This window comes from Stigmatopora argus, chromosome 7, assembly GCF_051989625.1.
Source record: "Stigmatopora argus isolate UIUO_Sarg chromosome 7, RoL_Sarg_1.0, whole genome shotgun sequence".
Classification (NCBI taxonomy): Eukaryota; Metazoa; Chordata; class Actinopteri; order Syngnathiformes; family Syngnathidae; genus Stigmatopora; species Stigmatopora argus.
In genome coordinates, this window is record NC_135393.1 from 3,240,443 (window position 1) to 3,263,672 (window position 23,230).

The window sequence follows — 23,230 nt, forward strand, 5'->3', positions numbered from 1 at the left end:
GACCGGCGACCAAAAGATCGGCGACCAAAAGACCGGCGACCAAAAGACCGGCGACCAAAAGACCGGCGACCAATCGACCGTGTACCGAAGAACACCATACGCACTGTGAAGCACGGGGTGGAAACATCATGCTTTGGGGCTGTTTTCTGCAAAGAGACCAGGACGACTGATCTGTGTAAAGGAAAGAATGAATGGGGCCATGTATCGAGAGATTTTGAGTGAAAATCTTCTTCCATCGGCAAGGACATTGAAGATGAGACGTGGCTGGGTCTTTCAACATGACAATGATCCCAAACACACAGCCAGGGCAACAAAGGAGTGGCTTCGTAAGAAGGCCTAGCCAGTCTCCAGATCTCAACCCCATAGAAAAGTGCAAAGTCCGTGTTTCCCAACGAGGGCCCCATAACATCACTGCTCTAGAGGAGATCTTCATGGAGGAATGGGCAAAAATACCAGCGAGTGTGTGAAAAGCTTGCGAAGAGTTACAGAAAATGTTTGGCTTCCGTTATTGCCAACAAAGGGTACATAACTAAGTATTGAGATTAACTTTTGGTATTGACCAAATACTTATTTTTCACCATGATTTGCAAATAAATTATTTAAAAATCAAACTGTGATTTTCAGATTTTTCCCCACATTCTATCTCTCATGGTTGAGGTTTACCCATATTGACAATTACAGGCCTCTTTAATCTTTTCAAGTAGGATAACTTGCACAATTGGTGGTTGACTAAAGACTTATTTGCCCTGCTGTATGTGTGACAAGCTATGCAACCCCAGTGACAATACAAGCAAGTCACTTCAATCAGCATGCGCAAAGCCATGGTGCACAGACTTGTGAGTTTATACAGTACCGAACATGACAATGTTGTTTATCCAGCAGCCATGCTTTAAGATGATTGGCAAACAGGTTCAGAGATGGGAGTTCATGTATTGGTATTGAGTTCCAGGTATGTGAGGCACGAACAGAAAAGATGGTTTGGCTAAATGCACTCTTTCTTAATGGAATGACATGGTCACCTCTAGAAGCAAAAACATACTAACAAATTCTCTGAGTGGAGGAGGAGCTTTGTGATGTAATATTTTGTAAACCAAGACGGTATCAGCATATTTAACAGTATTATCCCAGTTCAGGTGTTCATGTTTTTTTAAAATATCTGACAGTGATGGTATGTTTTTGGTTTTCTGTCCAATAGCTTCAGAGGTTGCTCACAAACAGTTTCAATTGTTTTTAGTGTTGTCTTGCAGGGCAATGACCAACTTGATAGGCAGTAAGACTTGTGTGATATAATCATTGTGTCAAAGTACAGTTTTGCTGACTCAGGAGTTAGATTGTCTCTAATAAACTTAAACTTGGACAAATTAAATTTAATTCTATTCATTCATGTTTTTATCTGTCGTTTAAAGACAAGTTGTGAGTCAAAAGTGATTCCTAGGTATTTAAATTCTTGGAATACATTGATTGTTTTACCTTGGACAAAAATGTTGGTGTCACTGATAGTTGTCGCTCTTTTTGAGAAGTACATAGAGACAATCCAGTATGTATATGTTTAGATACAGTTGGATTTTTCAAGCCAGTTATACACAGTTGTCATAGCATCTGTCAGTTCTCGTGTAGCTGTTCTTTCATTTTTCGCATGGATACAGTATAGAGTAGCATTATCGGTATACATTTGGCAGGTAACAATCGAAGAACAACAGCTTGGCAGATCATTTATGAAAAGACTAAAGAGCCGTGGACCTAGCACCAACCCCTGCCATACCCCAACACTTATTCAGTGACATTGATTTTGTGTTTTTCATTCTGATACACTGTGATCTGGGCGGCCCGGTGGCGCAAGTGGTTAGCGCGTCGCCTCACAGCTCTGTGGTCCTCGTTCCAAATCCAGGTCACGTCCACCTGTGTGGAGTTTGCATGTTCTCCCCGGGCCTGCATGGGTTTCCTCCGGGTACTCCGGTTTCCTCCCACATTCCAAAAACATGGATGGTAGGCTGATTGGACACTCTAAATAACCCCCCCCCCCCCAGGTATGATTATGAGTGTGCATGGTCGTCCGTCTCCTTGTGCCCTGCGATTGGCTGGCCACCGATTCATGGTGTCCCCAGCCTCTGGCCCGGAGTCAGCTGGGATAGGTTCCAGCACCCCCTGGGACCCTAATGAGGATAAGGCGGTTCAGAAAATGAGACTGTGATCTTACAGATGTGTATGGTTCAATTTAATTTAGGGTACTTGGCGAGAAATTAAAACTAGACTGTTTGGTCAGCAGTATTTGGTGGTTGATGCTGTCAAATGCTTTTCTAAGATCAATGAAATCCGTACCAATGACACCACCTTTATATAACTTAGCCATCTCAGTAGAATGATGTTTTCTAAAGCCAAATTGCATCCTGTTCAGTATGTACGGACTGCTGTTAATGTGATCCGCTACTCTCTTTTCTAAGACTTTTGAGTCTTTTGAAACCTTCTTGTGCAATAACCAAGGCAAAGAGTTTAATGTATTCCACTGCGGCTTTCGAGGCGAACTTCCTCCTTCTCCATACATATTGGCGAGCCAGCTCAGTCACGCGTGCACTACTCATGTTTTTCGATTATTTCGTGCTTAATGTCGATTGTCATTATACGCCTTTTCTTTGCACTACCCTTCATTGCACCGGCTTGCTTTGGATCCAATGTGTTTCCCTTAATTATGCACTCACTAACGCAAAAAAATAACACAGAAAAAATGCAAAGCTCCGCCAAAGTGCTCGTAGAGATCTTTGCATGAGGGAGATGTGGCGAGAAAGACAGTGCGCTGAAATCATAAGCAGTCTCTCACAGCCTGGCCACCTGGCTGTCTTGAATGCTCATATCTCAAAATGTGTCTCGTATCTCAAGGTAAATATTTGCTCGGAATTTTACTCATATCTCAAATTCCTCGTATGTTGGGTCACTCGTATGTCGAGGTATTACTGTATCATGAATTTGAAAAAAAAATCCCATTATATTTTACAATAAAGTAGGGTTCGGTGAATGCGCATACAAATCTTGTGTGGTTCGGTAGCTCCAACAAGGTTAAGAACAACTGCTCTAGAAGTAATGCAATCATACTTTTTCTCTCCTTTCGGTCGAAGAAACGTTGACTCCTCTGTTTTACTCCATTATGTTTCTTTTTTCCCCTTGGGATCCATGGCCCATCACACAGACAGATAGATAGATAGATATGGATGGATAGATAGAAAATAGATATGGATAGAAAATAGATATGGATGGATAGATAGAAAATAGATATGGATGGATGGATAGAAAATAGATATGGATGGATGGATAGATAGATGGATGGATCATTGATTGATTTGTAGAACCCTTTCAAATGTGAGTATGAACAAGGTATCCTGTCCACAATTAGGCTATCTACTTCCTGTGTGTTGGCGCTGGGAAGAGATGGAACTGGGTGAAACATTAAGGGACAAGGAGCCAGTGAAGGAGGATTGGCAGTTAGGGAAGGGATATAAGATCGCTTACTGGCAAGTCAAAAAGCAGCTGTGCAGAATGTGAGTCATCGTCCTCGTCAGAAACAGTTCGTTGCCTCGCCTCTATGTGTCCCATGAGGGAGAGGCCGGTTGGTCCTGAAATAGAGCACACTGACTGGCCTGTAGACAGGGAAGACATAGAGGCGGTCTATGCGGGTATTGTGATACAATGCCAGCGTGAGAATTAAACCCGTGTGGAAAAGGTGGAGAGAAAGGGAAAGCGTGAGGAGGGGATAACTGTGTGTAAAAGGAGAAAAGGGGAGGGAGAACAAGAGGGCTGGGGAGGCCCGCAGGAGGCGTGCTCAGATTGAGAAGGGAAAAGCTTGTACTTCTCGTATACACATAGTCTCCGGAGGTTCTCTTTGTGCTGCTTTCTTTGTGGAGTTTAAGCTGTCTGAATTCCAAGGACGCTACTACGAAGACTTAAGAAATCCGTCACAAAGTTGGCAGTTCTGCTGTTTGAACATGAGTGGAGCAAAAAAACTTCTCCTTTTTCTTGGTATGTCATTCATTTTTATTGTGTGAGCAATTGTTTGACACTGGGAAGAGATGTAAATGATAAAGAGTTGCTTATGAAATGCGATGTCTTTACCGACATTTATTTTCTGAACAACCACCCGAAACTATACAATTGTTCATTTGTGGCCAAACTGTGTTGTCGCATTCACTGACGAATGTCATACTGGTCACACCTTGTAAGGCTGAGATGCAGCAATGGAATTACCTTAATACATAAAGTGAACTTTAATTGAATGCTGTTGTACTGTAAGGATCTGTGTCAAGTATTGACCATGCCTCTAAATATGCCATCAATCAAAGAACTGTATTAAAACTTTGATTTAGGATTTAGAATTAGGTGTTTTTGAAGTCATTTTCCTGTTTATTGTGGTCCGCCTGAAGCCACAATAGGTAACGCAAATATTAGTATTATTTTTTTCGTCAAAGGCTCTCAATAAGATGGAAAGAGTTTTACCTCACTGCAAACTAAAACCACAGTAAACTCCTGTTAATGTTTTGTTACAATTATTATAAAATCCTGTTTTACGAGTAAAATACAGTATTACAGTATATTGTTCATGTACTACATAGTCAGTTATATATTTGATGTATGTTTGTATTTTATATTGCCTGTGTGGGTTTTCTCTGGATACTCTGGGTTCCTCCCACATTCCAAAAACATGCATGTTAGGCTGATTGGACACTAAAATTGCCCCTAGGTATGAGTGGGAGCGTGCATGGTTGTCCGTCTGGTCATGCCCTGCGATCGGTTGGCCAACGATTCAGGGTGTCCCCCACCTCTGGCCCGAAGTCAGCTGGGTTAAGCTCCAGCACCCCCCACGGCCCTAGTGAGGATAAAGCGGTTAAGAAAATGAATGAATTAATGTATGTTATATTGATAAATGAAGACACCCCATTTATTGTTGTGCTCTCAATCAGCTCCAAGCAGTGAAAGAAACCAGTCCAGGACATATCATTCATTCATTCATTCATTTTCTGAACTGCTTATTCTCACAAGGGTTGCGGGGGTTGGTGGACCCTATCCTAGCTAACTACGGGCACCAGTCAGGGGACACCCTGAATTGGCGGCCAGCCAATCGCACGGAACAAGGGGACCGACAACCATTCACGCTCACACGCATACCTAGGAGCGAAAGTTTTCAACCAGCCTGGCCTGCGTATTTTTACTAGTTGGGAGGACTCTGGAGTACCCAGAGAAACCCCACACAAGGCCAGGAAGAACATACAAACTCCCTTCATCGAAGACCAACCTGGGATCGAACCCCCAACCCCAGAACTGTGATCTCTATTAAGTGACTACATTTTAGTCACTCACTCAATTTATGTAATGTGCGTATATATAAGTTAGTGTCCAATTTATTTAAACATAGACGCAATTAAGTCAAATCTTGATCATTGTTGTCATTCTACTAATAGAAATATTTATCATTTTTGTTAGTAGGTATTTATGTTTTATGTTTGGAAGATGTGCAATATTTTGCTTTATATAAAACTAATCTATTATAGTTTACATTCAGGAAATTAGGTGCCTGAATGGAGGAAGAAATTAGTGAAAGAATATTATCTTGACAAACCTTATCACAATAGTTATTTTTCCAACGTTCATACTGGCCATATATTATTATCTGGTGTAAGCATAAAAATAATGATAATAATAAAGTAAATTATATTTTCAAAAACACTTTTTACTAAATCACCATCAAAATATGGTGAGAATATGAATAATTTGGTATAAAATGTATTTCGGAATTAATGCAACATTTTAATGAATTATAACAGACAATTTATGACAGTATAGAGACAATTTTCTTCATTTATTATGAGTTATTGTTGTACTAAAGAAACTATGTTACAATGGACCTTTGATAGAGTAAGTAATTCAATAGCCTTTACTCTTCTTTTAAACTTTGTCATTAATTTTAGAAAAGGTAAAAAAATAAAAATAAAAAAAGAGCCAAAGTCTGGTTTGTGCAGTATCAGAGACAAATACACGCACATTTTTGCTTTGTTCAGAAACAACGCCATATTATTATCTGCATGATTTATTGATAATTCATGTTATTTTTTGAGGGATTGGAATTCAATTTTTAAAAAAGGAACACGTGTAGGAGGGAAAAAAGGTGTTCTTTGGTCATCATTTGATTAAGAAGTGCAATGTATCTCTCATCTGACCTTTTATCGAAGTGAACATTAGTCTGCGATGTGCAAGTGCAAGTAATAGGCCACGGGTCATGAAGTATAGGCACCAATGTGACTGATACAGAAACAGAAAGGAAATCCAAGAAATGCGACACTTATCGAATTGATGTAAACCGTATATACATGGTTCTCATTTTGAATGAACGTCAGCAGTAAACAAGACACAAAGTCCCACTTTGTTTATTTCCTGCCCCTGGGTGTTTTAGTCACCGTCTTAGAGGCAGTCACGCTGTTTCCTCTCTTACTTTTAAATTGTGTCTGTTTTTATCTTCACTGGTTTAACCAGAGCTCCTGCCCCACTACGGACATGGGGCTCATTGTAGATAGTGGAGGGCGACACACAAACATAATGCTGTTTTGGACAGCTGTTGTCAGGCCAATCTAGTGTGTGAGGGGTGGGGGGTGTTGTCATGGTTGCGAACATACCAAATAACACCAAACATGGAGCATAATTATAATTCTCAACTTAGACATTGCATAATTTGGTCTTGCCACCCTAATAAAATAATTTGTTCGTGAAACCTACCTTGTATCATCGTGAAACTATGTGGGCGTCTGACAGGAACAGGACATTACAGCACAAGCCCTAATAAATTTCACAAGACAGACACTTGTTGGTGAAGACACATGATGACTGTCAGTCACATGCATGACAATGAGAAATAATGTCTATACTCTAATTCTCAAAGTAAAAAAAAAAACTTCAAATATAAATTCAAAATCATATATTTAGGGCAGACAATATCTTAGGCATTGGAGCATGTTGGCCATGGACACAGCTGAATTAACTAACTGACATAAAAAGAGGAAGGAAGATTAATAGAAGCATTTTGCTCTGCAGACATTAACTTCTACAATGGCAGATAGAAAATGGATTGATGATTGTTTTGTTTGGAGGAACTAAAAGTTTTTTTCTTTCTCTACAGGAATGATGTGCACAATTAAGAAATGCTTGCATGCATGTGGCAGTGGCATGAAAATGGAAGAATGGTGTAATGGTAATAACTTTGACCGTAGTTAGCTCTTTCACTGACAGTGATAGACGCCCAATGCATTTGAACAGACAAATTGGATTTGATTACTGTCATTGGCAGGCAATTTGAATACTATTTGATATCCATGTACCTAAATTTGCTAATATATTAACATGTGCCAAAAGATACATCAATTATGTATTCTTGTAGGTCATACAAGAATACATATTGTAGCTATTAGTTTCCTCCAGAGGGCCATGACATCTGCCAATCCATATAAATCTATGACTCCGTAAAACTTTTTAATAGGTTTGGGACTTTAACATGTTTTTAACGATTCGTAAATTACAAATGATGTAAATAGTCAAAAAAAAATCATGCTGCATTGTTTTTCTCTTATTTTGTATGGAAATGGAATTTCCTGTTGAATTTTAATAGCTTTATCAAAAAATCAAATTGAATCACACACCTAATTTTTTTATACACCCAAAAATATTGAATGATTATATAATTTGCCTGCGATTGGCTGGCCACCGATTCAGGGTGTCTCCCGCCTCTGGCCCGGAGACAGCTGGGATTGGCTCCAGCACCCCCCGCAACCCTAATGAGCATAAAGCGGTTTAGAAAATGAGATGAGATGAGAGAGATATAATTTGCACAGTAGCACTTAACCTCTCTCATCTCATCTCATTTTCTGAACCGCTTTATCCTCACTATGGGCTGCTGTAGCTGATCCCAGCTGACTTCGGGCTGGAGGTGGGGGACACCCGGAATTGGTGGCCAGCCAATCGCAGGGCAGAAGGAGACAAACAACCATTCACGCTCACACTCAAACCTAGGGGAAATTTAACATGTCCAATCAGTCTACCATGCATGTCTTTGGAATGTGGGAGGAAACTGGAGTACCCAGAGAAAACCCACGCAGGCCCGGGGAGAACGTGCAAACTCCACACAGGTGGACCGACCTGGATTTGAACCCAGGTCTCCCACTGTGAGGCTGATGCGCTAACCACTCAGCCGGCAGGCCGCCCAGTAGCACTTAACCTGAAATGTAAATTATTTGGATTTTTTTTTACACACTAAATTGCCCCTAGGTATGGGTGTGAGTGTATATTGTTGTCTGTCTCCTTGTGCCCTGCAATCGGCTGGCCACCGATTCAGGGTTTCCCCCGCCTCTGCCGGAGTCAGCTGGGATAGGCTCCAGCACTCCCCGCGACCCTAAGGAGGATAAAGCGGTTCAGAAAATGAGATGAGATTAGTAATTTTATTTCAAGTTTTATCCCAAATGTTTCAAAATTAGGTCATCAAAATAGAACCCTGGCAGTGTCTTTGCAGTAAACCACAATCTGCTGCCAACACTGCATGCTGTAAAACTAATTCTACACCGATTTCCTCCAAATGTTTAGATGTGAATGAGTGTAAAGAATCCCCAGGACAGTGTGGTGAGCATACACTGTGCTTCAACACGAATGCCAGCTACTACTGTCAGTGTGAGCCTGGCTTCACCAACATAAATGGAAACGTGAACTTCACCGGGGTTCAAGGACAATGTGAAGGTAAGTGGACATGCTTGGGCCAACTAGTTGCATGTTTCTTTGTATCACCTCTCTTACCAGTCCTTTTGTGCTTCTCCGTTAGATACAATTGAGTGTAACATTGATACAGAGATCTGCGGTCACATGGCTGTGTGTATTAACACTATTGGGAGCTTCAGATGTGACTGCAAATCGGGGTACACCAAAAACAGCACAAATGGAGGCTGCAGAGGTGATTGCAATGTTGATTCATTTTGACCATTCTTGTCACAGCCATAATTTCATGACCATGCTCTTGATGCTGGAAATGGTGGATGGAAGTGAATGATGAAAATATTAAAATTCACTTAGGGACACTGTAAAAACGACATAAAAATAAATAAATTAAAACAACTAAAATACTGGGTGGCCCGGCGGATGAGTTGTTAGTGCGTCCGCCTCACAGTGGGAGTCCTGGGTTCAAATCCAGGTCGGTCCAACTGTGTGGAGTTTGCATCGTGGAGACGCAGCTTCCTTCTACGGAAACCCAGCGAGGTGTTGAGAGATGAGAAACCAACTCTAGCACAACAATAAAAAAAACGGATGCAGAAAGTGTGCTAAAGTTTTGGGGGGTTTGATTTCATTTGATGTTTTGTTACTGATTGTAAAAAAAATATATAGCAATTTCTTTCACACTATGAACTATATGGAACTTTCCTTCATGGAAACATTGACACTCGCGTCAAACCCTTTCATCCGGGATTTAAACCCACATTGTGATTTTTTTGCTGTCAAGCATGCTGACTGTGGATCTACTGAACACCTGTTGGAGACAGTGATTGAATGAAGAAGACTCGAAAAGAGTATATACTTGTGGCTGAAGCCAGTCTGCATCATTGGTTTAGAAGTTAGTACGTGTGACTGCAACGGTGAAAGAGGGTGCAATATCGACAGACATACTGCCTTACTTTTTACAGTTGTTTCCTCTAAAACAAAAGTTGAAATGTAGTTTTTTTATCGGAAATTTTAAGCTAATATAACAGAAAGCTCCCTCATTCCTCAAAAACATGCAGAGTAGGCTGGGTGAACAAATACATTTCCTCTAGGTATGAATTTGAGAGAGAATAGTTGTCAGTCTCCTTGCGCCGTGCGATTGGCTGGCCACCAATTCAGAGTGTCATCCACCTGACTGGTGCCCGTAGTTAGCTGGGATAAGGTCTAGCACCCCTCATGACCGTTGTGAGGATAAGCAGTTCAGAAAATGAATGAATGACAGGAAACATTTTCGGCGTTCCCTTTTTTTGACAGAACAAATGTTAGTCAATAACAGCGTCCAGTATTTTATCATTAGTAATAGTTTAAGATATCCTCCTGACTACCAGGAAAAAAAATGTTGTCCAATCACATTTATTTTGAATTTCCCCAAAATATGTGAAGTAATTGGAATACTGCAAAATAAATTTGGTATCATTGGAAAGCTCTGAATGTCCTCTATAGAACACAAATGGAGTTAATGCGATTGGATGCACTGGGTGGGAGATGTTTAGGTTTACAAATGTCTTCTACAGAGACAAATTTGAACTACTGATAGTCAAGAGGATATGGGGCGACCCCATGGTGCATAGTTCTTTCGCCTGCCCTTAGTGCGGGCACTGTCAGATCGTTTTTCACTCGGTGGCAGTGTAATTATGAGTGGGAATGGTTGACTGACTTTATGTGTGGACTACGACTGACTGGTAACCAGTTTACGGTGTACTTCCCATTTACCCTGAAGTCAGCTGGGATAGGCGAGTCATGAAGTTTTACTTTTAACCTACCACTGATCTAGCATGTGCACTTATTGTTGCAGATGATAAGTGTCTGTCTGTTTTTGTTTCCTATAGACATTGACGAATGTGAGGAAGCTAAAATGCAAAAAGAAGACATCTGTGGAAGTAAAGGAAGTTGTAAAAATACTATTGGAGGTTACTGGTGCATTTGTGAAAAGGGATATACCAACTACGGCATTGAAAGGACCCTTTGCTCTCGTGAGTGTTTGTATCACTTTTGTGGGTCTTCATTGTCAAACTGAAACATTCCTTTTCTTTAGAACTGAATTGCAAAACCTTTGATGCAAGCAGGGGAAGTTCACAGGTAACTTGTGCAGTTCATTTCTCGTATGTACTCTACTACTTTTCGTATTATGCAGTTGACAAGACAAGAATGTCATCAATGGCGACCTGTCTTCATGAGTGACTCATTGTTAGAATCTAGTTTTGTTAGGATTCCAAATTTGAATAACTTGTTAACAGCATTCCAATATCAATATGTTAACCAAACAAAAATAGACAAGCTCTCACAAAAACGACAAAAACCTGCCTAGTGTAAACACTGACTCCGCTGACTGCTTCTCACTTATTTTCTGTTGCGCCCCACCCAGGAAGAATAAAAAATTTTGGCTCCCCCCAAACCAAAAAAATAGTATTTTTCTACAAAATTCTAAGTACACTTCTGGATAACTCCCTAAGCAAACTCTGACAGTGAGCGTGCCACTGCTATCCACCGAGTGACAGTGTTTGCTGAGTCAGAAGCTCCCAGGCATTGCTTCACACCCCCCGTGGCATCTCTCTGCACCCCATAGGAGGGCCGCCCTACTATTTGAGAAGCACTGGTTTAACCCAACCTGCATGCGTATAGAATGAGTGACAAAACCAGACTGAACATAATTATTTCAGCATGTTGCCAGTCCAGATCAGTTAAATTGAATAATTAAGGAGGATGGAGGTTGCTTTATTTACATACTGGACCCCTGACATTTTTATGTCTAAATTCAAGTACAATTTTGAAAGCTGAACTGTGTTATTATTCTGTCCGTGCTCTCAGTATAACAGTGGCTTGGCAGATCTGTTGTCTATAATGAGAAACAGCTGTATGGCTCTGGCTAATCCAGATCCCAGCAATGAAAATAAAGTGGATGGAGATGCGCTACTGGAGGTCAGGAAAGAAAACACAAAGCACATGTAGACACATGGTGGACTCCCATAACACACTTTCAAGCACATTCCTTATCCTTTGTGCTATTACAGAGACTTTTGACAGCATCTGAGACTGTCCTATCATCACCTGACAAGGACACAAGCGAAGACATGTATGAGCTGCTCAGTACTATGGAAGACTCCATCAAACTCATTGGTCCACAGCTCAGAAATGATAACACCACAATGGGCTCAAATCAGACAGGTAAAGCCCAGTTTCTAAGGTTGACATGAGGGTTGTGTGGATTCATGTAATTGTATGTTGGGGTAGCTGTAAAGATTGAAGTGCGGAGAGGAAGGTCTCCGCCCACTGGACCACTTCATCTGTGGACAGAAAACTCGACACTCGATACCGACTGGTCAACAGCCGCTGGAACAGGAGCATATCCTGGTAAACCTTTTCATTTACCACTTTCTAAAAAAAACAAATAATCACCACAGCAGATCTCTGTCAATGACAAATTGTTAGCATAAGTAAAAACTGAAATTCTTGGCTCATCTGAACTTTCCAGTGAAAAGCAATGACGCAAAAGAGAAATTTCTACATTCTGCCTTATATTTCTGCCTTCTACAAAGTTAATTTGGCCAAAGGTTTTGGAAGTGCCTAATTTTATGCCTTTCACTAATTTTGATTATTTAATGTATATTGAACATGAAATTCAACCTCATTTTTGAGTGACCCTAAAATTGAATGACAACCTCCCAGCCTCCCTTGAGCAGAAAGTGGGCTAGCATAATTTTTGAGATTACCACTGGCCTAATGAAGATAAATGCTATATGAGATATGAATGTTCTGTTAATATAATTCTTTAAAATATGTAGTATGTATGTATATGAATATGCGACAATACAAAACCCATTGAAATCTAAAGCATGAGCACTAAAGCACAAAACAAGTTTCGATCATGGCCGCCTCGTGGTGTAGAGGTTCACTCACCTGACTTCGGTGCGGGCAGGTGCCGAGTCGATTCCCGCTGTTAGCGGTATGATTGGGAGTGCGGATGGTCGTTTGTCTCTCTGCGTGCCCTACAACTGACTGGCGACCGGTCTAGGGTGTAGTCTGCCTTTCGCCCGAAGACAGCTGGGTTATGCTCCAGCAACGATGGTACGGCGATATGGAAGATAAATGATGGATGAATGATAATGAAGTTTCGATCATTCACCACAAAAAAGAAAGAAAATGATTGTGATGAAGAGAGCTGTGCTTTCTAACACAAATAAGTAAAACAATCCTCTTTATCATTTCACTTTCCTTGGTAAAATGATCAAGCATTTGTAATCTCTTCCATTGTAGGCTTTGCTCTGGCTGCTTTGTTGAACTACCATAACCTGGAGAAATCTGTTAACCACTCCTATGACCAGCTCCATGGATTTGAAAAGGATGATGTTCAACCGACTTTTGAAATTTTCTCCCGGGTTGTGTCTGTTGTGGTGTCTAACCCATCCACTCATAATCTGAGCCAATCAGTCACCCTTACACTCAGGCATCTTGAGGTTTGTCATACTGTATTTAGACTGAGTAGGTCCTAACCTTTTGTTTTCAAATGGTATATTGAGGTTTTCTAGTAGAAACAGTGTTTCCCAAACAGTGTGAACGATGGTCAGGAGTGCCGTGGGAAATTATCTGGCATGAAGTCATATATATTGTAATATTCCAAGAGAAATATCTTAATATTATGAGATTAAAATTTAAAAAGGACGAACATCCATATTGTAATATTACAAGATTCAAATTGTAATATTACAAGATTCAAATTGTAATATTACAAGATTCAAATTGTAATATTACAAGCTTACAGTTATTGCTTATTTTTAATGTACCATGAACCAGAAGTTGTTTGGTTTCATGGGCTTTAACTTTTGGTGACATAAACTCTGTGTGACTACAAAAATACTTTTTGCATAATATCAAGAGATTGGTCTAAATTTGAGAGAGAAAAAATCATGGAATAACGTGAATAAATTTGGTACATATTTTTACATCACGTGATCCGGAAGTTGTTTGGGGTTTATGGACTTCGATTTTCGGCGACGTGAGGTCAGAGTGAGAAATTATATATTGAAATACATTTTTGTCTTTCTTTGATTCCTGTTGAGAATGAGAATGACCTTTTATTGTAAGTGTAGGTGGGAGAGTTCTAAATCAGAAGATTTTCATTTGGTCGTGTGCCTTGAGATTTTTGCAATGCAAAGTGTGTTGCAGCTAAAAAACAATTGGGAAATACTGTTGTAGTATATGTGGAGAATATATAAATTCAACAAAACTGCTTAATTCACACCATTGTAGCTAAATTGTCCCGTCTATCCTTTACTTGTGCTTGAAGTAGTGTTCTAAAAGGCAAGCAGTCACTATTCTGCAAAGCGATATTTGACATTTGTTTTGAAGCATAGGACTCAATTCATAAACCATGCAAAGGAAAACAGGCAAATCACACTTTTGATTCACTCTGGTTGGGAAGATTTGCTTTGATCAAGGAAACCACAAGTTCTGGAATGTTGGAAAGTGTGCACTCATGGCTTTTCTTATGTGGTTTAGGACAAATCAGAGGCAAGCTACATCTGTGCATACTGGAATAATAGGGGTGCCTGGGCCGTGGACGGTTGCCGTCATCAGAAATCAAATGCCACCCACACAGTGTGTCGATGTGAACATCTCAGTAGTTTTGCCGTGTTGATGGCTCACTATCCCATAAATGTAAGAAACACAATTTAACAACACTTTAACACTTATCTATTTATTCAAAATGGTTTTACACTGTTGAATGTTTTCCACCAGCAATCCTTTGCCATCCAGCTGATAACAAAAATTGGACTGATCCTCTCCCTTTTGTGCCTGAGTATTTGCATCTTTACATTCAAGTTCTGCCGCTCAATACAAGGGACACGGACAACCATTCACCTGCACCTTTGCATCTGCCTATTTATTGCTGACCTCATCTTCCTGGCCGGCATTTCCCAAACAAAACCCGAGGTACAGTATGTTAGATCAAGATGACATTGACATTGCCGCACTTCTTTCATTTGCATACAACATAGGTGTGGAGTGCCGTTTGTAAAATGGCTTATGCTAAAAATAGAAGCAACATTAAGCTTCAGAATATAGTATTTAAAAACCTTTTGTGAATATTATGATTTTTAAAAAATATTTGCATCAATACTTGCCAACATTTCGTTTCTCATCTTCTGCGTATCTGAGGTCGGGTCGCAAGGGCAGCAGCTTCAGCAGGGAAGTCCAGACTTCCCTCTTCCCAGCCACTTCATCCAGCTCTTCTGGGAGTACCAAAGTATTTCCTGGGCCAGCCAGGAGACATAGTCAGCTCAGCATGTCCTTGGTTAGCCCCGTGGCCTCCACCTGATGAGATGTGCCCGAAACACCTCACCAGGGAGGCGTACAGGAGGCATCCTAATCAGATGCCCAAGCCAACTCATCTGGCTCCTCTCCATGTGGAGGAACGGTGGCTCTACTCCGAGCCCCTACTGGATGATCGAGCTTCTCACTTTATCTGTAACAGAGAGTCTGTACATCATGTCAGTTGCTTGAGATCCTGTTCTTTCGGTCACATTCCACAGCTCATGACCATAGATGAGGGTAGGAACGTAGATCGACTGGTAAATAGAGAGCTTCGCCTTACCGCTCAACTCCTTCTTCACCACAATGCATCGATGCAGAGTATGCATCACTTCAGTCGCTGCAGCGATCTACCTGTCAATCTTCCACTCCATTTATTCCTCCCTTGTGAACAAGACCCCAAGATACTTGAACTTCTCCACTTGGGGAAAGACCTCACCCCTGGCCCAGAGAGGGCATCCCACCTTTTCCGGATTCAGGACCATGGTCTCACATTTAGAGGGTTGGATTTTCATACAAACCACTTCATACTCAGTTGCGAATCGTTCCAGTGAAAGTTAGAAATCGAGGCCTGATGAATTTAATATCCTCTGCAAAAACTAGGAATACAATACTGAAGCCGCCAAACTGGACACCTTCAACACCATGGCTGCGTCTAGATATTCTGTCCATAAAATTTATGAACAGAGTCGGTAACGAACGTTAGCCTTGGCGGAGTCCATCCTCCAATTGAAATGGGTCCAATTTACCGCTGACTATGCGGACAAGACTCTGACACCGCTCATACACGGACCGAACCCCATGTATTAGGGATTTCATTGCCCCATATTCCCAGAGTACCCCCTCCTGCGGGAAATTCAATTGAAATTGAAATGTGACTGTTGGCTTGGACAAATTCCTTGTCCAAGCCAACAAAGAACATGTAGACAGGTTGGGTGAACTCCCATGACTGCCCGAGAACCCTGCTGAGTGTTTAGAGCTGATCCATTCACACCTGTCAAAGCTTGGCCAATTGCTCACCTTATTCATGATTGCAATTCCCTTTATTAAGCAATAATAAACCGTACAAATGCAATGATGCACATATTTTCTCACATAGGGCACACTTAAAAGTCTAAATTTTTTCCCCAAAGTGGACATAGTGCCCAATCAGTCGGTGCGCCTTTTGTATGCACTAAATTCAAGATTCTGTAGATGTCGCTGTATGACGCTGACAGCTTGACTGTCTGGGTACATTGCTTGCTGATGCGCTATATTTATATAGTGAAAAGGCGGACGTGTGAAAGGGGAATTCGAGTGCGCATATCATGCTGAAATCATGACAATATTAGCAGTCGACGATGATGTTTTTGTCTGCGACCAGTAACCGAGATGATCCAGATTAGAGCCGAAATAGGTCAAATGAGATCAGTTATACAAAGAAACGTACTTTAAAAAATATTTTTCCCTTACAAAAGTTGTTATACGGCATACACAATTTGGAGTGATCAAAAAACATAGAATATGGGAAAAACTTATAAGTTGACAAAATGAGATGAGATTTAGCATTAATATGTTAGTTTAATTTTGTTTATTATTAGGATAACATACAGACCAAGCCTGTTAATGCAACAAGTAGTGGTTGCTACATCATACAATGATATTAAAAAGGATCACTGTGGACATTAACTATAAATATTGTTCCATCAATTTAACGTACAGTTGTACAAGGAACGCTGTTTAAAGATGTGGTCCGGAGGTATTTTATTCTTGACGAATGAGTGTAATTTTCTGTCATAAAATATTTGACATTATTTATAACAGGAGTATATTTGTAAAATTGATACCTTTCCTCCAGTCCACATCCTCAATCAAAATAACTCTAGATACAATGTGTGAATTTTATAATTTTGTTTAGCTCATTTTGGTATAGATCAGGGGTGGGCAAACCAGTCCTCAAGTGCCGCTGTGGGTGCAGGTTTTTGTTCCAACTGATCCAGCACAGACACTTTGACCAATGAGATTTCTGTAGAAAACAAGAAGCACCTGACTGCAATCCACTGACTGCAATTGTAGGACACCAGATTGGTGAAAAGGTGTCCTCTTTATGGATTGGAATGAAAACCCACACCCACTGCGGCCTTTTGTGGAATAGTTTGCCAACCCCTGGTATAGATGTTCAATAAACTCTCACTTTTAGAAACAGTCACGTCAATGTTTGAGTTTTAAAGTTGCTGTTGTGTTAGAGAGTGAATTTATGAACAGTGAGATCACAAGTACCGGGAAAATAGTAAAGCAGCAAAAATACTCCAATATTTCCTGTATTCCCCTTTAGGTGTTTTCTCTGATTTTGTGACCTAAATTCCCTAAAATTTGAATAATAAAAAATATTTTTTGGTAACCAAAATCTTTGCACTTCTGGAAAGCTCAACGAAGCTAATGAGCAAACAAAAGTCGTTTAATTCCCCAGATCTTTGTGCTACTTCAACTTTTCATGTGTTTATATTTCATTACAGGGCGGCTGCAGGTTTATTGCTGCTATTCTCCATTTTTTCTTCATGGGGGTGTTTGCATGGATGCTGCTTGAGGGGGTGCAGCTGTATCGTATGGTGGTCCTGGTATTTGATGCCAGTATTCGGCCCCTATACTTAATCCTCTTTGGATATGTGACACCCTTGTTTGTTGTCATTCTAACGGCCATCATCAGACCCAAAGGATATGGCACTAAAGAGCAGTAAGTGTGGTATTTAGAAAAGGATCAGACGTTTGTGTTTGATTGCTAGCACTTGAGTGCACAGCAGAAACCTGCTTTTACTTGAAACCACATGACAGTGACATTTATATGTATTTACTCTGCAGCTGTTGGCTTTCCCTCAAAGACGGCCTCATCTGGAGTTTCTATGGCCCTGTGTGCGTCATCATCTTCCTCAATGTCTTCTTCTTCATCGTCACTGTCTGGAAACTGGCCCAAAAGTTCAGCAGCCTAAACCCAGACTTATCCAAGCTCAACAAATTAAAGTTAGTGAGAACAATTTGGGTAATTTTATTTGTTTGTTTGTTTTTCTTCCCTTCTTGCTTGTTATCAACATTTCTTTAAATTAATGAATCAGGACATTAGGATTAAAAAATCTCCTACTCAACATTAAAATACAGAAATGGCCATACGGCCATAGAGTTCAGGAAATACAGCAGAGATGCCTAAATATTGTAGCACCATAGCCGTATGTAGCTCTTTTCATCCCTATGCTGTTAAATTAAATTACTTAAATAGAGCTTCAATACATTCTAACCCATCATAATGCATTCTAAAATGTAGTTGAAAGGAAACCGTTCTAAAAGATTATATGTAAATCTTTTGTTGGTTGTACTTGGCGACACAGAGTGGAAAGTTTAGCACATTTGCCTTGCAGTAATGAGGTCAAGTGTTCAATCTTTGGATTTGGACTTCCTGTGTGGAGTTTGCATTCCCCCCTTGCTCGTGTGTTTCCTCCTGAATCCTAAAAACATGCTGGTAACCTTATTGAACACTCCAAATTGTCCTGAGATATGAGTGTGCACATGAATACTGTGATCCTACAAACTACAGTAATCCCTCGAATATCGCGGCTTCAACTTTTGGGGCTTCACTACATCACTGATTTTTTCTTATAAAATTACAGTTCATAAACATATCAAAATCCACACTGAAAGTCGCAAACGGAAGACAGATGAAAAATGGCGGAAGTCAGGGCTCCGCTACTTCTTCGGCGCTGAATTGTGTGGCCAGAACCAATGAAGAAGAATTTCACTGCAGACGAAGAATGATGCGACATACATTATAGAAGGCTGAGGAGTACAAGACTTTGCCCTCTCCTGTTTTGTTGCCATTGAATTTACCACCGCGCTCATTACCACTATGATAAAGCTAAACGCCTAGCCTTTTCCAGTTTTGTTTGGATTTTGAATCGTCATTTAAAATGCCTTCTCCCTGTGGAAGAATCATTACCGAAGCCACTACCACTTCCACGTTGCAGAGCCACGACATGGCTGAGTAGCATAGCTACGGGGATCCGGTCACGCGTGCCGGCCAAAACAGGCCGCGACAAGTTTTTTGGAAGAGGATGCCTTCTCGGCCATTCATATTCAAAAATGAACTGAAAGTGCAAGGGTTCACACGGATCGCTTGACTCTCTTCATGTGTGGGGTTCTTGCTGGCTGGCTTCATGGCAAAGTCAGGCTTAATCAACAAGTTCGACTGTCCTCATGCTTTAAAAAACAAGAAAGGGGGTTCCCCTTGAAGAACTTGGACTCAAACTCCCATTAACCTGTTTTTTTAAATTTATAGATAACTATTTTCACTGTGAGTACAGTATTTACATTTGTTTACATGTATATTATATTTACATATTAATACAATATTAATATTTTTTAGATGATTATAACTAATATTTAATAAATAAACTTCTTGATAATTGTACTTAAGTACTTGTATTTTTGTATAGGCGCGAAAACATGTAGTAGGGTATGTAGTAATAATAGGGGTGGATCCTACTTTGCGGTTTTTCGATTATCGTGGCCATATCTGGTCTACAATATCCGCGATTTTCGAGGGATTACTGTAGTTGTTTGTCTCCTTGTGCCCTGCAATAGGCTGGTCAGCAATTGAGTTTGTCCCCCGCTTGTGCCCATACGTAGCTAGGATAGACTCCAGCACTCCCCGCGATAAAAGGTTCGGAAAGAGTGTACCCCGCCTCCTGCCCATAGTTAGCTGGAATAGGTTCCAGCTGTTGCGATCCTTCTGGAGAAAAGGAGGCAGTCTAATACTGGTGACACTCATAGTAGCACACTTTGAGAACCTCTTCTTTTATATAAAAATCCTAAATCTATTAAAATTCAGATCCATGTCAAGACGGACAACTGTGGGGAAAAAAACATTTTTTTTGCCCTTTCATATTTTTTTTCATGTATGCGATTTAACTGCAAAAATCCCAATCTTTTTTATTTATTTATTTTTCACAAAAGTACTGTTGGGGCGGCCCGGTGGAGCGAGTGGTTAGTGATTCGGCCTCAGAGCTCTGGGGTCCTGGGTTCAAGTCCAGGTCGGCCCACCTGTGTGGAGTTTGCATGTTCCCTCCGGGCCTGCGTGGGTTTCCTTCGGGTACTCCGGTTTGCTCCCACATTCCAAAAAACATGCATAGTACGCTGATTGGACACTCTAAATTGCTCCTAGGTATGGGTGTGAGTGTACATGGTTGTCCGTCTCCTTGTGCCCTGCGATCGGCTGGCCACCGATTCAGGGTGTCCCCCGCCTCTGGGACGGAGTCAGCTGGGATAGGATCCAGCACCCCCCGTGACCCTAATGAGGATAAAGCGGTTCAGAAAATGAGATGAGAAAAGTACTGTTGAATGGGCGGCCCAGTGGGTGAGTGGTAAGGGTGCCGAGCTCACAGTTCTGGAATCAAGGGTACAGGGATTTCCTTGGGTATTCCGGGTTCCTTCTATATATCCTAAATACATGCCGGGTAGGGTGGTTGAACACTCTAAATTGCCCCTAGGTATGAGTATGAGTGTGAATGGTTGTCTGTCTCCTTGTGGCCTGCAATTAGTTGGGCATCAATTTAGATACATCACCCCTCTCCCCCCCCCCCTATTAAATAAGTGGTACAGAAAATGAATGAACACTTTAGAATCTTTCAAAATGAGAAGTTATCTAAAGTAAAAAAGTAATGTCCTGACATGACCTCAACAGCTACTGTTCCATGTCTATCCATACCAACCTTTCTGCCTGTCACCTTCTGACTTTCATTGCAGAGCTTTCACAGTTACAGCCATTGCCCAGATGTGCATCCTGGGACTCATGTGGGTGTTTGGAGTCTTTTTGTTTCGCAAGAGAAACATAGTGGTGGAATACATATTCATCGCCTTGAACACTCTGCAAGGAGCATTGGTCTTCATCATGCACTGTCTTTTATCCAAACAGGTAGGGTTCATTGCAGTACAATATACTTTATATAACATCCTCATGTACTCCAGGCACAAGTGTTTTCCAAACTGATTTTATTTGCAATCTCATTACAGATAGAAAAAAAAAACAAAGAGTGGAAACTAAACCGACAAATAACACAATGTACAATTCTCATCTCATTTTCTGAACCACTTTATCCTCATTAGAGACGCGGGGGGTGCTGGAGTCAATCCTAGCTGTCTCCGGGCCAGAGGCGGGGGATACCCTGAATCGGTGGCCAGCCGATCGCAGGGCACAAAAAGACGGACAACCATGCACACTGACAACCATACCTATGGGCATTTTAGAGTGTACAAACTGCCTACCATATATGTTTTTGGAATTTGGGAGGAAACCGTAGTTCCTGAAGGAAACCTATGCAGGCCCGGGGAGAACATACAAACTCCACACAAGTGGACCGACCTTAACTTGAACCTAGGACTCCTGAGCTGTGAGGCCGATTCGCTAACCACTCGCGTCACCAGGCCGCCCCACAATCTACAATTAACTTCAAGAAATATAGGCAAATTGGAAACCAGGTTTTAGCGCGTTGGCCTTACAGTTCTGGGGTTTAGGGTTCAATCCCAATTCGGTCCTCACTTTGTGGAGTTTGCATGTTGCCGCTGGGCCTGCGTGGGTTTTCGCTGGGTTCTCCTATTTCCTCCCACATCCAAAAAATATGCATGGTAGGCTGGTTGAACACTGAATTTCCCCCTAGGAATGAGTGTATGGTGAATGGTTGTCCATGTCCTTGTGCCCTGCGATTGGCTGGCCACCAATTCAGGGTATCCCCCGCCTCTGGCCCGGAGACAGCTAGGATTGACTCCAGCACCCCCCGCGTCTCTAATGAGGATAAAGTGGTTCAGAAAATGAGATGAAAATTGTACATTGTGTTATGTGTCGTGCCTGGTGCCGATAGGTAGCTGGGATAGACTCCAGCGCCCTCTGCGATAAACAGTTCAGAAAATGTATGAATGAGTGAATAAAGACAATTGACAATCACATTAAAATATAAAAAAAGCTAACCTCATTGACTGAATACTGAATAAGAAAATTTGCTTAGGTTTTTTTTACGTTTATGTCTTTTCATTCACCCTGTTTGCATTTTCACTTCCAATCTGAAGAAGCCTTTTTTCTCACTCGAGATTCCTTCTCTCGTTCTGACCTCACGTTTTCATATATACAAGCTTGCAATGGCACTAATGTCACTGTAACTGACATAATTGAAACAAATAAAAAATGCATAGCATTACAATGTGGCAGTCAAGCTTTACCTGTTTGTTACTATATATTACATCGTGACCATGTTTACTCTTAATTTTCTGCTGCTGTCTGCAGGTTAGAGAGGAGTACTACAACTTTTTCTCCTGCATCTGCGTGCCCAAAAAAAGATACTCTGACTTTAGTAGTACAAATCCGTCCAGCAGTCACTCACATGTAAGAATCTTCAACTGAACCTCCCCCCGTCACCCACCACTAAAACAGAATTACGATGTATGTTATTCTAACAATACTTTGTATATGTTCATTTAGGGTTCCCGGAGTGGGCAAAACACAGGAGAATCCAACATATGATTTGATGTGCTTGTGTCCTTTCAACAAAAGACATGTGGTGTAGCTAATAATATTGTGATTTGTTTTTGTTTTTTTAAATAATGAGCCAAGGCACCTGGATGATGATCTTACGACAAAGCTAGTGTTTCATGTGAAAAGATGAAAAGTACATCATTCTACTAAAAGATATTAACTTTTGTTCAAACATTTCACCAAGGCCACTGAATATTTGCTGTATTTCCTCTTGCTTGATCTTGAGCACACCTTTATTGTGAAATAAGCTCTATTTCCTTTGAAATTACTCTTATGCTTAGAAAAGACATTGTGAAATTTATGAATGAAATATGTAATGAGTATTTTCCATATGGAATGTTTGAAGTTAACGGGTCATTTAGAGAGAAAAGCTCACACCATGGGAGAGAAAACAAATGCCTAATGTTGTATAGTACATAAAACATGAACTGCCTCTAGTCAGATGGCTACGACGCACATTGTGACAAAATGAAACGAGAATGCAATGAAATAATTATCTAACAAAATGACGATATGAACCTCTCATGAATATTTGAAACACCATATTTTGGTTCACATTTGCATTTAGACACTGGTCAATGGGCCATTTCTCCAGAAGGATTT

General features: G+C 40.9%; 1 protein-coding gene across 1 annotated transcript in view; it reads left to right on the plus strand.

The window, feature by feature from the left end:
• Positions 1-3,524: 3,524 nt before the first annotated feature.
• The window catches only part of LOC144077587 (adhesion G protein-coupled receptor E5-like), a 20,472-nt gene continuing 766 nt past the window's right edge, over positions 3,525-23,230 (plus strand). The window contains exons 1-17 of the mRNA XM_077605447.1: positions 3,525-4,008; positions 7,154-7,225; positions 8,608-8,757; positions 8,840-8,968; positions 10,599-10,742; positions 10,805-10,848; positions 11,578-11,688; positions 11,781-11,934; positions 12,001-12,120; positions 13,024-13,223; positions 14,266-14,424; positions 14,506-14,700; positions 17,574-17,791; positions 17,917-18,075; positions 20,848-21,016; positions 22,379-22,477; positions 22,574-23,230. The exon at positions 22,574-23,230 is cut by the window's right edge and continues 766 nt beyond it. Of these exons, the coding sequence (XP_077461573.1) occupies positions 3,975-4,008; positions 7,154-7,225; positions 8,608-8,757; positions 8,840-8,968; positions 10,599-10,742; positions 10,805-10,848; positions 11,578-11,688; positions 11,781-11,934; positions 12,001-12,120; positions 13,024-13,223; positions 14,266-14,424; positions 14,506-14,700; positions 17,574-17,791; positions 17,917-18,075; positions 20,848-21,016; positions 22,379-22,477; positions 22,574-22,615 (2,199 nt within the window). The 5' untranslated portion in view covers positions 3,525-3,974 and the 3' untranslated portion in view covers positions 22,616-23,230. The remainder of the gene's footprint in view (positions 4,009-7,153; positions 7,226-8,607; positions 8,758-8,839; positions 8,969-10,598; positions 10,743-10,804; positions 10,849-11,577; positions 11,689-11,780; positions 11,935-12,000; positions 12,121-13,023; positions 13,224-14,265; positions 14,425-14,505; positions 14,701-17,573; positions 17,792-17,916; positions 18,076-20,847; positions 21,017-22,378; positions 22,478-22,573) is intronic.